Source organism: Mirounga leonina, unplaced genomic scaffold (assembly GCF_011800145.1).
Source record: "Mirounga leonina isolate KUSES-001 unplaced genomic scaffold, KU_Mleo_1.0 Mir_100540, whole genome shotgun sequence".
In the NCBI taxonomy this organism is placed as follows: domain Eukaryota; kingdom Metazoa; phylum Chordata; class Mammalia; order Carnivora; family Phocidae; genus Mirounga; species Mirounga leonina.
The window spans coordinates 231909-246811 of NW_023269972.1; the positions used below are offsets into that span (position 1 = coordinate 231909).

The 14903-nt window shown below is 39.1% G+C and overlaps 1 protein-coding gene across 1 annotated transcript in view; it reads left to right on the forward strand.

The window, feature by feature from the left end:
- Positions 1–11634, forward strand: part of LOC118012926 (BCL-6 corepressor-like) — a 77138-nt gene extending 65504 nt beyond the window's left edge. The window contains exons 10-12 of the mRNA XM_035008836.1: positions 9118–9195; positions 9402–9558; positions 11343–11634. Of these exons, the coding sequence (XP_034864727.1) occupies positions 9118–9195; positions 9402–9558; positions 11343–11634 (527 nt within the window). The remainder of the gene's footprint in view (positions 1–9117; positions 9196–9401; positions 9559–11342) is intronic.
- Positions 11635–14903: the final 3269 nt, after the last annotated feature.

The window sequence follows — 14903 nt, forward strand, 5'->3', positions numbered from 1 at the left end:
TATTTATTTATTTATTTATTTATTTATTTATTTATTTATTTATTTATTTATTTGAGAGAGAGAGAATGAGAAACAGAGAGCATGAGAGGGAGGAGGGTCAGAGGGAGAAGCAGACTCCATGCCGGGCAGGGAGCCCGATGCGGGACTCGATGATCCAGGGACTCCAGGATCATGACCTGAGCTGAAGGCGGTCACTTAACCAACTGAGCCACCCAGGCGCCCCGTCAAGTCTATTTTGTAATGTGTTGCTTGGGAGTTGTACGTGTAGATTCATATTAGGGACACTAGCCATTAATTCCCTTTGGTATCGGGGAGGTGATGGCTACGTGGGATGAGGGACTGAATGATCCTGTCATTTCTGTTCTGTCATATTTTAGTCATATTTGTCTTAAAAATTTGGCAGCACCTACTTGCCTTTCAGGCACTTGTAACTAAGGGACAGACAGCGTTATTGTCACTAATTCTAAGTATTTTTAAATTCTCTTCTCTTGAATTGTATATATAATCTCAGAAAGTCAGTACATGCCAGTTTTGTCTTCTCTAAAATATGTATTTTGTTTCTTTGTACTAGTTAGTGCTTTCATTCTATGTAGAATAATAATAATAACAAGGTTCTTTGCATCTGTTCCTGACTCTAATAGAACTCTTAATCTCTAGCTATATTATTTTTGCATGTTTTTAGGAGGACCCACTTGCAAGTAAGGCAGTTTACTTCTGTTCTTAGTTTATTGACAGACTTTTTAAAGCTGTGTATTTATTTTGCTTTTAATTTTGTAAATGTAACTGCATTTAGTTTTATACAATAAATTTTATTCCATTTTTTGAGGTAATCATGAATTTTAATCCTTTGATTGACTTGTTGAACAGTCTTTTAAAAAGTTTTTATTATTATTTTGAAACAGAAAAAAGCCTGAGGAAAACAACAAAGGGCAATTAACATTCTATATATCTAAAAAATAAGTCTGAAATGTTTTCATATTTACCTTAAGCTTTTGTAAAGTATAAACCTTAAAGTGTCATTGTAGGGAAAAGTCAAAGTTCATTCATGCAGTTTGATTTCTATTTATGTAGTCTCATCATATCCTGGTCTTCCTTTTTTTTTAAATGTTCATATTTTATTCATTTATTTTTTAAATTTTTTATTTAAATTCAATTTAGTTAACATATAGTGTATTATTAATTTCGGGGGTATAATTTAGTGATTCATCAGTTGCATGTAACATCCAGTGCTCATTATATCAAGTGCCCTCCTCAATGTCCATCACCCAGTTACCTCATTCACCCACCCACCACCCCTCCAGCAACCCTCAGTTTGTTTCCTGTAGTTAAGAATCTCATATGGTTTGCCTCCCTGTCTGTTTTTATCTTATTTTATTTTTCCTTCCCTTCCTCTTTGTTCATCTGTTGTTTCTTCAATTCCACATATGAGATCATATGATACTTGCCTTTCTCTGACTGACTTATTTCACTTAGCATAATACTCTTTAGTCCCATCTATGTCATTGCAAATGGAAAGATTTCATTCTTTGTGATGGCTGAGTAATATTCCATTGTATATATATACACACCACATCTTCTTTATCCATTCATCTGTTGATGGACATTTGGGCTTTTCTCATAGTTTGGCTATTGTGTACATTGCTGCTATAAACATTGGGGTGCAGGTACCCCTTCGAATCACTATAAAATATTCACATTTTAATCTGTATACAGGTAAATAAAACAATTTAAACTATTTCTTGGGGCACCTGGCTGGCTCAGTCAGTAAAGCATATGACTCTTGATCTTGGGGTTGTAAGTTTGAGCCCCATGTTGGGTGCAGAAATGACTTAAAAATAAAGTCAAATAAATAAAATAAATAAATAAATAAATAAATAAATAAATAAATAAATAAATAAATAAAATTATTTCTTTAACTGCAGAATAAGGTGGCTCATGCTACCTGGCTGGCTGTTCATACTTTACCTACATCTAATTTATCACAACTGAAAAGGTAGCTGGAATGTAAACAATGTTCATTTTGTTGAATAAGAACTTCAAAACTTAACATACCTAAAAATAACCCATCATTGTCCCTAACGGGCAGTCTTCTCATCATCCTCGTAATGAAAATAATTCAGATATCCAAATGCTCCATAGGCTCTCCTCCATTAATCACGACGCAGCGTCTTCTCCTCACCCACCTCCCATATCACCCCCATTCTCATTCTTGGAGGATTTATGAAAAGTCTTTCCTGGTAACTTTTTCCAAGCTCAGTCATATTTGGGGGGCGTAGTGAGGGACAAGGTTTAAAGAGATTTTGGGGGTGCATGGGTGGCTCAGTCAGTCAAACGGCTTCCTTCGGCTCAGGTCATGATCTCAAGGTCCTGGGATGGAGCCCCACATCAGGCTCCCTGCTCAGCGGGGAGCCTGCTTCTCCTTCTCCCTCTGCTGCTCCCCCTACTTGTGCTATCTCTTCACTCTTCCAGATGAACAACAGAGAATAATTGATCATTCTGAAGATGGCTTCACAAGAGAAGAGCTTACAACCAATATTGTATGTTTTTAGTTCAGAAAGGATATTCCTGGGTGGCTCAGTTGGTTAAGCATCCCATTCTTGATTTCAGCTCAGGTCATGACCTCAGGGTTGTGAGATCAAGCCCCGCTTCCGGCTCTGTGCTGACCATGGAGCCTGCTTAAGATTCTCTCTCTCTCTCGGGGTGCCTGGGTGGCTCAGTTGGTTAAGCGACTGCCTTCGGCTCAGGTCATGATCCTGGAGTCCCGGGATCGAGTCCCACATTGGGCTCCCTGCTCAGCAGGGAGTCTGCTTCTCCCTCTGACCCTCCTCCCTCTCATGCTCTCTGTCTCTCATTGTCTCTCTCGCAAATAAATAAAATCTTAAGAAAAAAAAAATTTAAAAAAGATTCTCTCTCTCTCTAGTAAATGTGGTATCAGGTCTCATTTTCACATCTCCAGCGTGACCTCCACTTCTGGAAGCTGGAAGTCTGAGGTCAGGGTGTCAGCAGGGTTGGGTTCTGGTGACAACTCTCTTCTTACAGAATGCTACCTTCTTGTTGTGTCCCCACATGATCTCTTTTTTGTGCACAAATAAGAGGGAGGATGAGGGGGCAGAGAGTCAGACACAGACAGAAACCAACCTTGGTCTTCCTTTTTTTTAAAAAAAATATTTATTTATTTAAGAAAGGGAGAGAGAGAGAGCTTGAGCATGAGCATGGGGGAGGGGCAGAGGGAGAAGAAGACAAGCAGACTCCCCACTGATTGGGGAGCCCGACTCAGTGCTTGATCCCAGGACCCTGAGATCATGAGCCAAGCCAAAATCAAGTCAGATACTTAACTGACTGAGCAACTCAGGCACCCCTGTACAAAAACATTCAGTGTACTATGAAACAGAAATGACAAGTTCTTTCATAATGTGGATTATGCCCTAATATTTTATCTTTTTACGATTTAGAATTTAATTATCAGGTGGGTTACTGTTCTTGTCTTTGTATTCATATTGCCCTGTGGCCATACCTCATATCTCAACTTGTTTTCCATTTCAACATTTTTCTAAAATAAGGCTTATTGAGATATAATTGACAGGAGCGATAAAATTGCTCCAAAATTTCTTCAAAATCTATGACTCTTATTTTTTCTTAAGATTTTATTTATTTATTTATTTATTTGACAGAGAGAGAGAGAGCACAAGCAGGAGAAGCAGCAGGAATAGGGAGAGGGATAGCAGGCTCCCCGCTGAGCAGAGAGTCTGATGTAGGGATGTGGGGCTCCAAGTCAGGGCCCAGAGATCATGACCTGAGCCGAAGGTAGACGCTTCACCAACTGAGGCACTCATGTGCCCCAAAATTCTATGAGTGTTTTTTTCTTTCTTTTTTTAAAAATTTTATTTTATTATGTTATGTTAGTCACCATACAATACATCATTATTTTTGATGTAGTGATCCATGATTCATTGTTTTCGTATAACACCCAGTGCTCCATGCAGTACATGCCCTCCTTAATACCCATCACCGGGCTAACCCATTCTCCTACCCCTGCCCCTCTAAAACCCTGTTTGTTTCTCAGAGTCCATAGTCTCGCATGGTTCACCTGTCCCTCTGATATCCCCTCCTTCATTTTTCCCTAGTTTCTCCTAAGGTCCTCCATGCTATTCCTTATGTTCCACAAATAAGTGAAACCATATGCTAATTGACTTTCTCTGCTTGACTTCGTTCACTTAGCATAATCTCCTCTAGTCCCAACCATGTTGACGTAAAAGTTGGGCATTGACCCTTTCTGAAGGCTGAATAATATTCCACTGTATATATGGACCACATCTTCTTTATCCATTCATCTGTTGAAGGGCATCTTGGTTCTTTCCACAGTTTGACTATTGTGGACATTGCTGCTATGAACATTGGGATGTATATGGCCCTTCTTTTCACTACATCTGTGTCTTTGGGGTAAATACTCAGTAGTGCAATTGCTGGGTCATAGGGTAGCTCTATTTTTAATTATTTGAGGCACCTCCACACTGCTTTCCAAAGTGGCTGTGCCAGCTTGCAGTCCACAACCTCGCCAACATTTGTTCTTTCTTGCCTTGTCCATTTTTGCCATTCTAACTGGTGTAAGGTGGTATCTCAATGTGGTTTTGATTTGAATTTCCCTGATGGCTAATGATGGTGAGCATTTTCTCTTGTGTCTGTTAGCCATTTGTATCTCTTATTTGGAAAAGTGTCTGTTCATATATTCTGCCCAATTTTTGACTTCATTATTTGTTTTTTGGGTGTTGAGTTTGAGAAGTTCCTTCTAGATCTTGGATACCAGCCCTTTCTCTGTAGGGTCATTTGCAAATATCTTCTCGCACTCTGTGGGTTGCCTCTTCGTTTTGTTGACTGTTTCCTTTGCTGTGCAGAAGATTTTTATCTTGATGAAATCCCAAAAGTTCATTTTTGCTTTAGTTTCACTAGCTTTTGGAGATGTATCTTGAAAGAAGTTGCTGTGGCCGATGTCAAGGTTACTGCTTGTGTTCTCCTCTAGGATTTTGATGGATTCCTGTCTCACATTGAGGTCTTTCATCCATTTTCAGTTTATCTTTGTGTATGGTGTTAGAGAATGGGCAAGTTTCATTGTTCTGCATGTGGCCGTCCAATTTTCCCAGCACCATTTATTGAAGAGACTGTCTTTGTTCCATTACATATTTTTCCTGCTTTGTGGAAGATTATTTGACCATAGTGTTGAGGGTCCATTGGTCTATACTGTTTTTTTGCCAGTACCATGCTGTCTTAGGGATCACTGCTTTTTAATATAGCTTGAAATTGGGCAACATGATGCCCCCAGCTTTGTTCTTCTTTTAACAACATTTCCTTGGCAATTCGGGGTCTTTTCTGATTCCATACAAATTTTAGGATTGTTTGTTCCAGCACTTTGAAAAATGTCATTGGGATTTTGATCGGGATGGCATGGAAGGTATAGATTGCTCTGGGTAGCATAGACATTTTAACAATGTTTATTCTTCCGATCCATGAGCATGGAATGTTTTTCCATCTTTTTGTGTCTTCTTCAATTTCTTTCATGAGTGTTCTGTAGTTCCTAGGGTATAGATCCTTTACCTCTTTGGTTAGGTTTATTCCGAGGCATCTTCTACTTTTTGGTGCTATTGTAATTGGAATCGTTTCTCTAATTTCTCTTTCTACAGTTGCATTGTGGTTATAAGAAAGCACCTGATTTCTGTGCATTGATTTTGTATCCTGCCACATGACTGAATTGCTGGATGAGTTCTAGTAATTTGGGGGTGGAGTCTTTTGGGTTTTCTACATAAGGTATCATGTCATCTGCGAAGAGAGAGAGTTTGACTTCTTCTTTGGCAGTTTGAATACCTTTTATTTCTTTTTGTTGTCTGATTGCTTTTGCTAGGACTGCTAGTACTATGTTGAACAATAGCGGTGAGAGTGGGCCTCCTTGTCATGTTCCTGATCTTAAGGGAAAGGCTCTCAGCTTTTCCACATTGAGGATGATATTCGCTGTGGGTTTTTCATAGATGGATTTTATGAACTTGGGGAATGTTCCCTCTATCCCTGTACTCTGAAGGTTTTAATCAGGAAAGGATGTTGTATTTTGTCAAATGCTTTTTCTGCATCAATTGAGAGGACCATATGGTTCTTCTCCCTCCTCTTATTGTGTTCTATCACATCGATTGATTTGCAAATGTTGAACCACCTTTGCATCCCAGGATAAATCCACTTGGTCGTGGTGGATGATCCTTTAAATGTATTGTTGGATCCAATTAGCTAGGATTTTGTAGAGGATTTTGGAATCCATATTCATCAGGGGTAATGGTCTGAAATTCTTTTTCATGCAGTCTTTGCCTGGTTTGGGGATCAAGGTAATGCTGGCCTCAGAGAATGAGTCTGGAGTGTTCCTTCTGGTTCTATGTTTTGAAACAGCTTCAGGAGAATAGGTATTATTTCTTCTTTGAATGTTTGTTAGAATTCCCCAGGGAATCCATCAGGCCCTGGACTCTTGTTTTTGGGGAGGTTTTTGATCACTGCTTCAATCTCGTTACTGTTTTTTGTTTTGTTTTGTTTTTTGTTTTTTTTTGTTTTTTTTTTTTGACAGAGAGAGACACAGCGAGAGAGGGAACACAAGCAGGGGGAGTGGGAGAGGGAGAGGCAGGCTCCCCGCCAAGCAGGGAGCCCGATGTGGGGCTTGATCCCAGGACCCTGAGAGCATGACCTGAGCCGAAGGCAGACGCTTAACAACTGAGCCACCCAGGCGCCCCTCGTTACTGGTTATTGGCCTATTCAGGTTGTCAATTTCTTCCTGTTTCAGTCTTGGCAGTTTATAGGTTTCTAGGAAGGCCTCCGTTTCACCGAGATTGCTCAGTTTATTGGCATAGAGTTGTTGATGAGAATTTCCAATGATTGTTTCTATTTCCTTGGTGTTGGTCGTGATCTCTCCCCTTTCATTCATAATTTTATTAATTTGGGTCCTTTCTCTTTTCTTTTGCATAAGTCTGGCCAGTGGTTTATCGATCTTATTGATTCTTTCAAAGAACCAACTTCTAGTTTCGTTGATCTGATCTACTGTGTTTGTGGTTTCTAATTCATTGATCTCTGCTCTAATCTTAATAATTTCTCTTCTATTGCATGGCTTAGGCATCGTTTGTTGCTTTTTCTCTAGTTCTTTAAGGTGTAGAGTTAGTTGGTGAATTCGGGATTTTTCTTTGTTGTTGTTGTTGTTGTTGTTTTTGAGTGAGGCTTGAATGGCTAATTATTTCCCCCTTAGGACCGCCTTTGCAGGATCCCATAGGTTTGGGACCAATGTGTTTTCGTTCTCATTGATTTCCATGAATTGTTTCAGTTCTTTTTGATTTCCTGGTTGACCCAAACATTCTTGAGCAGAGTGGTCTTTAGCTCCCAAGTGTTTGAATTTCTGCCAAATTTTTTATTGTGATTGAGTTCCAGTTTTAAAGCATTATGGTCTGAGACTATGCAAGGAGTAATCTCAATCTTTTGGTCTCGGTTGAGACCTGATGTGTGACCCAGTATGCGGTCTATTCTGGAGAAAGTTCCATGTGCGCTCAAGAAGAATGAGTATTCTGTTGTTTTAGAGTGGAATGTTCTGTATATATCATTGAGGTCCATCTGGTGCAGAGTGTCATTCAAAGCCCCTCTTTCTTTGTTGATTTTCTGTTTAGGTGATCTGTCCATTGCTGAGAGTGGAGTATTGAGATGTCTCCTACAATTAATGTATTGTTATCAATATCAATATGACTCTTTATTTGGTTAACAGTTGGTTTATGTAGATGGCTGCTCCCATGCTGGGGGCATAGATATTTACAATTTTTAGATCTTCTTGTTGGATAGACCCTTTAAGAATGATATGGTGTCCTTCTGTTTTTCCTATTTTTAGGGTTCCTCCTCCTAGTCGTTCTGTTGATGGGCGTTTGAGGGAATGTATAGAGTCCAAATTATTGACCAGAACCCAAGCAAGATGCACCTGTATTTTAGGGACCTTAGGGTTGCTGGCCTCTTGTTCTCCCAGCCTCTCTTCTGGGGGAGGGGCCTGCCGCACTGTTACTCAGGCAACCCTGTTTGGGCCGAGTTGCCCTGGGCCCCTGTGGCAGGGGATGGGCTCAGTGAAAACCGGTTTTGGGGGGCTTTTGTACCCTGGTGGCTTTGCCCATCTCCTCTGAGAGTCAGAGCAGAAGAGATCTTTTCCAGCCCTCTGCCTCAGAGCAGCGAGTTCGCAGTCTGTTCTTCAGTGAGCTCCCCAGGCCATACTATCTTCTGTTTCTGTCTGTGCTGCTATAACCTTCAGTGTCCTGGGTTGCGGGCCCCTCAGCAGCGCTCCCAAATCCTGCCTCCAGGTCGGGCAGATCTTTGTCCTTTGTGCTCTAAAACCACCAGTGGCCCCCAGTTCACAGGCGCGGTCCCGCTGCTCCAGGTTTCAGTCCAGTGGTGGGGGGCTGCCCTTTAGTCCTTTCCCCGCCAAATCCGGTCTGGGAGTCTGTGCCCCGCCTCCAGCGTGGGAGGGTATTGCCCACCGGTGGTGTAGGATCCTGTCGCCTGGCTCCCTCCCTCTTCCGTTGATCCTCCGATATCTGCCCTCAGAGTCACGGCTCCCCGCTTTGTACCTCGAAACCAAATGCCCGTGATATTCTGTTTGTAAAGATTCAGATCTATCTTCTTACATCTCAGGCTGATTTCGTGGGTGTTCAGAGTGGTCTGGTAGATATCCAGCTCAATTCCGGGACCTGTTGGAATAGGGTCCCCTGCTCCTCTGCCATCTTTGCCCTCTGTCTCAGGTTTTTCTATTTTTGCAAACAAAACAATGTCATTGGGGTTTTGATAGAGATTGCATTCAATGTGTAGATTGCTTTGGCTATGCAAATTTTAAATATTAAGTTTTCTAATCCATGCACATGGGATATAGATATCTTTCCACTTATCTGTATTTTCTGAGATTTCTCTTAGCATAGTTTTATAGTTGTTAGTATACAAGTGTTTTGCCTCCTTGGTTAAGTTTATTCCTGAGTACTTATTCTTTTTGATGCATTGTGCTATCATTTTATTTTCTTTTAGGATTGTTGGTGTTTAAGTTTTAAAAAATCTTATTATTTTTTGTTTCCTCTCCAGATTATTTAAATGACCTTCGGGGTCACAATGATGATGAGTTTATTGCCCCTTGGGAGTTCTATGGAAGTTCTGTGTGTGGTAAGCAATATGGTTTTGTCAGTTTACTGGGAAATGAATGTATTACATAACATTTCTCCCTGGTGTGGATGAAGTCTAAGAGGGTAGTGGGAGGTGTAAGCAGAGATCATTAGGAAATGTTGTCTTTCTTTAGAATCGTTTAATTAGTGAGACCTAAAATCTTGATGGAGCCTACTGACTCCTTTCTTTTCTTTTCTTTCCATTAGAACCAGATAATAAAGCTGGGCATAATGTTTTGGCAAGCCCTCCAGGGCCTGAGGACCAGTATGATGAAGATAAGGCTAACAGTGATGTGTTTGAATTTGAATTTTCAGACAGCCCTCTCTTACCATGTTATAATGTCCAAGTGTCTGTTTATCAGGGGTAAGCATTTATATCATATAATTAAAAAGCATTGAGTCCTGGGGTCGCTGGACCTGAAAACCCTTTTAAGCAGGGGAGTATGGGTGAGTACCTTCTAAGTGTCCATGAACCACACTTGATCTTTTCCAAAAAAGATTTAGTTATACATCGTGGGGATCAGATACATAGAACAATATAAACTGTCAGAGCTCAAAACATTAAAATTGTCATTCACTGGACTCCACAGAAGAGTTGGTCCCTTGGATACTTCAGTACAACATTCTAGAAGCTTCCCAATATGCCCTTATAGGTGCCCTCTCAGGCACATGAAGTGTACTGCACTATGTTGTTAGTCTCCCCTTCCATGTATGATTAGGAAAATCATTATTAAATACATGGTTCCTGGAATCTTTGTATGTAAGTTTTGCTTAATTCCAGTGTTGCCCTCATTGTGGAGCCTGTAGGCTCGGGTGACCCGTCTCTTGGGATATATATATCAACAGACCTATGCTCTGCTGAGTGTTAACAAAGGAGATTAGCAAATATTAACATTCTCAGTTTCTCAAATTATAAGTGTGTATGCCATTATAAACCATAAATTTTATTAATGATGGAAATTGTACATGTATATATATGTGTACATATGTATGCATGTGTACATATGTATGCATATGTATATGTGCATATATTATGTAGGTGCATATACGTATACATATGTGTGCATGTGTATATATGTGTATGCAAGTGTATATCTGTGCCCTATTAAGGTTGCCTTATATTTTGTTTGCATATTATGTATGCAAGAGTACATATGTATATATATGCATGTGTATGTATACATGTGTGTGCAAGTGTATATATGTGTGTGTATATACGTGTGTACATACATGTGTATGCAAGTGTAAATATGTATATATGTATGCATGTGTATATATGCATGTATGCATACATATGTATGCATGTGTGTATATATGCATTCATGTGTATGCAAGTGTATATACGTATAGATGTATGCATGTGTATATGTGCGTATATGTATACACACATATACGTATGTATGTATACATGTGTATTCATGTGAATATATGTATGTAGGTATGCATGTGCATATGGATATAGGTATGCATGTCTATATATGTTTACAGATATACGTAAGTGCAGACGTATATATGTATATATATAAATGTGTGCATGTGTGTATATATATAGAGAGAGAGATGTATGTATGTCACAAGAGTATATATAAGTAATGTGACAGTTTGCTTCTCAAAAACATCAATCCCAAAAGACATGAGTGATGGGGTGGAGATCTGTGAAGGGAAAGAAACAATAGATAGCCTTCCATACTTAAAATGCCCTATTGTCAGTGGGGGGGGGAGAAGAGATCTAAAGGTGTTTATAATCAATCCTCTTTGGTTGGGATAGACTTCCCTTGGTAACTACAATGGGACACATTGGTAGTTACTAACTAGAATATGGTCAGAGCTGAGTGAGTAGGACTTCACCTGTTTTTATCAACGGTGAGAACAGTGAAGTGGCATTGTGATGAGTCTTGTTCTGATGTTCCTCCTCCTTTGTAAAAATTAGTTGGTCTTCTCTAGATGTTCTCTTAAAACCGGATGAGTCCAGAATTACTCCCACTACAGGAAGAACAATATTGGTCTATGAGTGGTCATGGGAAGAAATGGTAGGGGCAGGGGTAGAAGTGGCAGAATGGGCTCTTGTTACATTCGGACGCTAATTAATTATTGGAAGCAACTTTCATTTTGCCAGAAATTTGAACCACTTTCCTTTGTATTTTGTAGGGCACGGAACTGGTTTTTGCTTTCAGATGTGCTTAAGAAATTGAAAATGTCATCCTGCGCATTTCGCTGCAATTTTCCAAACTTAGAAATCATCACAGTTACAGAGGCAGAGTTTTACAGGCAGGTTTCAGCAAGTTTCTTATACTCTTGCTCCAAAGACCTGGAAGCTTTTAATCCTGAAAGCAAGGAACTACTAGATTTGGTTGAAATCACCAATGAACTTCAGACCCTGCTTGGCTCCTCCATAGAATGGTTAAACCCTAGTGACATGGCGTTGGAGAAGGACCACTGATGAGCAGTCTAGTCCCACTGTGTACAATGTGTTGTTGGGTCAATGTTATGCATATTTGTCAAAATGCAACTGTTTCTTTTTTTTTTCCTAAAGGGACATTATTACTTATGAAAATATCTCTGCTTTATCTAAGACTCCAGTTGGAAGACTTAGACAGATGTCTTTCTTTTTACATTAGTTTTTATGAAATTGCTGATGTGTTTTACTTTTAAATGTACAGAAGCAGCTCTGTGATAAGTCTGTTTTCGCCTGGAATATTTTCTTTTCTTTCTCTTTTTTATTTTTTTAAAGAGAGAGTTAATTAGGTAAGAGAGGCTTGTGTGTGACTTTCTTTCATACAAATACCTGACGACAGCGCTGTTAACTGTCATAAGTGAGGTCATCAAATTTGAGAAGGTATTTGGGAGGACAAATTTGGTAAAGGCACTTGAGATTGGAACTTTTTATTTGCAGAATATATGCTACTGGCCGCATGTATGCTACTGGATTCAAATTAAAACCACACCCACACATAGCATTTAGTTGTATGAACTTTATCTCATATCATAAACGCTACAAAATTAGTTTTCATGCTTCAACTGGATTGTTATTGTATTTTGTTGTCTTAATAAAGGAGACTTTGAGCTATTTTTCTGTCCATTGACAGAAAATTACTGAAAATTATCTGGAATTGGTGCTTAAAAATGTGCAGAAACTGAACATTTGTTGAATTTGTTTTTCAACTTGTATTCTAACTTTTACAAGTAAATTCTGCCTTTTAAACAGTTTTACAAACATGTTCTGAAGAGGCAATAAAACCATTGAATAAGTGAGAAATTGAAGTATCTTGTGTTCTGTGTTTCTAAAGTATGTTTTTTACTGCTATTAAAAAAAATGGTGTTCACGTTCTTATCTTTATATGAACTTACCATCCTAACCATTTTCAAAAATACAGTTTGTTAAATGTACAATCATAATGGTATTAAATACAATCATGATGTTGTGCTAACATCACCATCATCCATCTCAAGAATTCTTTTCATCTTGCAAAACTGAAACTGTGAAACAATAACTGCCCATTCCTCCCTGCCATATTCCCTGGTACATTATTCTCTGTGTCTGTAATTTTGACTATTCTCAGTACCCCATAAAAGAGGAATTATATAGTATTTGCCTTTTATGTGACTACTTTATTTCACTTAGGCTTAATATCCTGAAGGTTCGCCATGTTGTAGAATTCCCTTCCTTTTTAAGGCTGTATGGCATTCTGTAGGACGTACAGTACCATGTTTTGCTTGCTCTTTCTTTCCTCTGTTGGGGGAACTCGGGTTTCTTCCATTTTAGCTATCGTGAATAATGCCACTATGAACATGGATGTAAAATAACTCTTCAAGACCCTTTCAGTTCTGTTAGGGGCATACCCAGAAGTAGAATTACTGGTTTATAACACGATGATAGCTTTAAATTTTTTAGGGACCAACATTCTCTTTTCCATTAGGAGCAAGACAGTTCTACATTACAGACAACAGTGAACAAAAGTTCCGTTATCCACATCCTCACCAACACATGTTTTGCGAATCTTCTTAACTTTGTGAGTCCAGTTTGTCTTTTGTTGTCTGTGCTTTTGCTGTCATATCCAAGAAATTATTGCTAAAATGTCATGAAGCTTTTGCCCTATATTTTCATTTAAGAGTTTTGTAGTTTTAGCTCTTGTGTGTATTCTGAGTATATGGTGTTTTGTTAGGCCCCGACTTTATTCTTTTGCACGTAGACATCCAGTTTTCCCAGCACATTTGTTGAAAACACTGTCATGTCCCCGACGTGATTGGTCTTGGCACCCTGTCGAAAGTCATTTGACCATATATGTAGGTACTTATACTGGGTATTATTTTGTCCCATTGGTCTCTATACCTTTCTTCATGCAATACCACAGTTTTGATTACTGTAGCTTTGTAGGAAGATTTAAAATCAGGAAATGTTATCCCTCCAGGTCTGTTCTTTTTCAAGGTTGTGTTGGAGGTTCAGGGTCCCATGAGATTGCACATGAATTTAGGATGGGTTTCTGTTTCCGGGGGGAAAAAAAAAAAAAAAGGTCATTGGGAATTTGGCAGTGATTGCATTGAGTCTGTAGATAGCTTTGGGTGTCAGGGACATCTTAACATTAACTCTACTAACCCATTAGCATGGAATGTCTGTCCATTTACTTGTGTCTTTAATATTTCATTGTTTTCATTATACAGATCTTTCACTTCCTTGGTTAACTTAATTCCTAACTACTTATTCTTTCTGTTGTACTTTGAATTATTTTCTTAATTTTCTTTTTGGTTATGGTTACCGTGTAGAAATGCAACTGATTTCTTTTTTATTTAGGTATGATTTGCATACACTGTAATAGTTTCAGGTGTAGAATTTAGTGATTCATCACTTACATACAATACCCAGTGCTCATCACAACAAGTGCCCTCCTTAATGCCCATCACCCACCTCACGCATCCCCCACCCTCTCCCCTCTGGTAACCATCAGTTTGTTCTCTAGAGTTAAGAATCCCTTATTGATTTGTCATCTCTCTCCTTTGTTTCCTTTTGCTTGTTCCTATTTCTTAAATTCCACATTTGAGTGAAATCATATGGTCGTTGTCTTTCTCTGACTGACTTGTTTCGCTTAACATGATACTCTCCAGCTCCATCCGCAGCATTGCAAATGGCAAGATTTCATTCGTTTATGGCTGAGTAATATTCCATCATATATATCATATATATCATATATGTGTATATCTGTACATATGACCAAAAGATATATGTGTATATCTTTTGATCCATTCATCAGTTGGTGGATATTTGGGCTCTATCCATAACTTGGCTATCATTGATAATGCAGCTATAAAGATTGGGGTGCATATATATCTTCAGATCGGTATTTTTATATAATTTGGGTCAATACCTAATAATGCAATTGCTGGATCCTAGGGGTATGTCTATTTTTAACTTTTTTGAGGACCATCCATACGGTTTCCCACGGTGGCTGCACCAGTTCTCATTCCCACCAACAGTGCAGGAGGGGTCCCCTTCCTCCACATCTTCAGCAACACCTGTTGTTTCTTGTATTGTTAATTTTAGCCATTCTGACAGGTGTGAGGTGATGGCTCACTGGAGTTTTGATCTGTACTTTCCTGATGGGAGAGTAATGTTGAACATCTTTACATGTGTCTGATGTCCATCTGGATGTCTTCTTTGGAGAAATGTTGGTTCATGTCTTCTGACCATTTTCTAAACTGATTATTTTTTTCTGG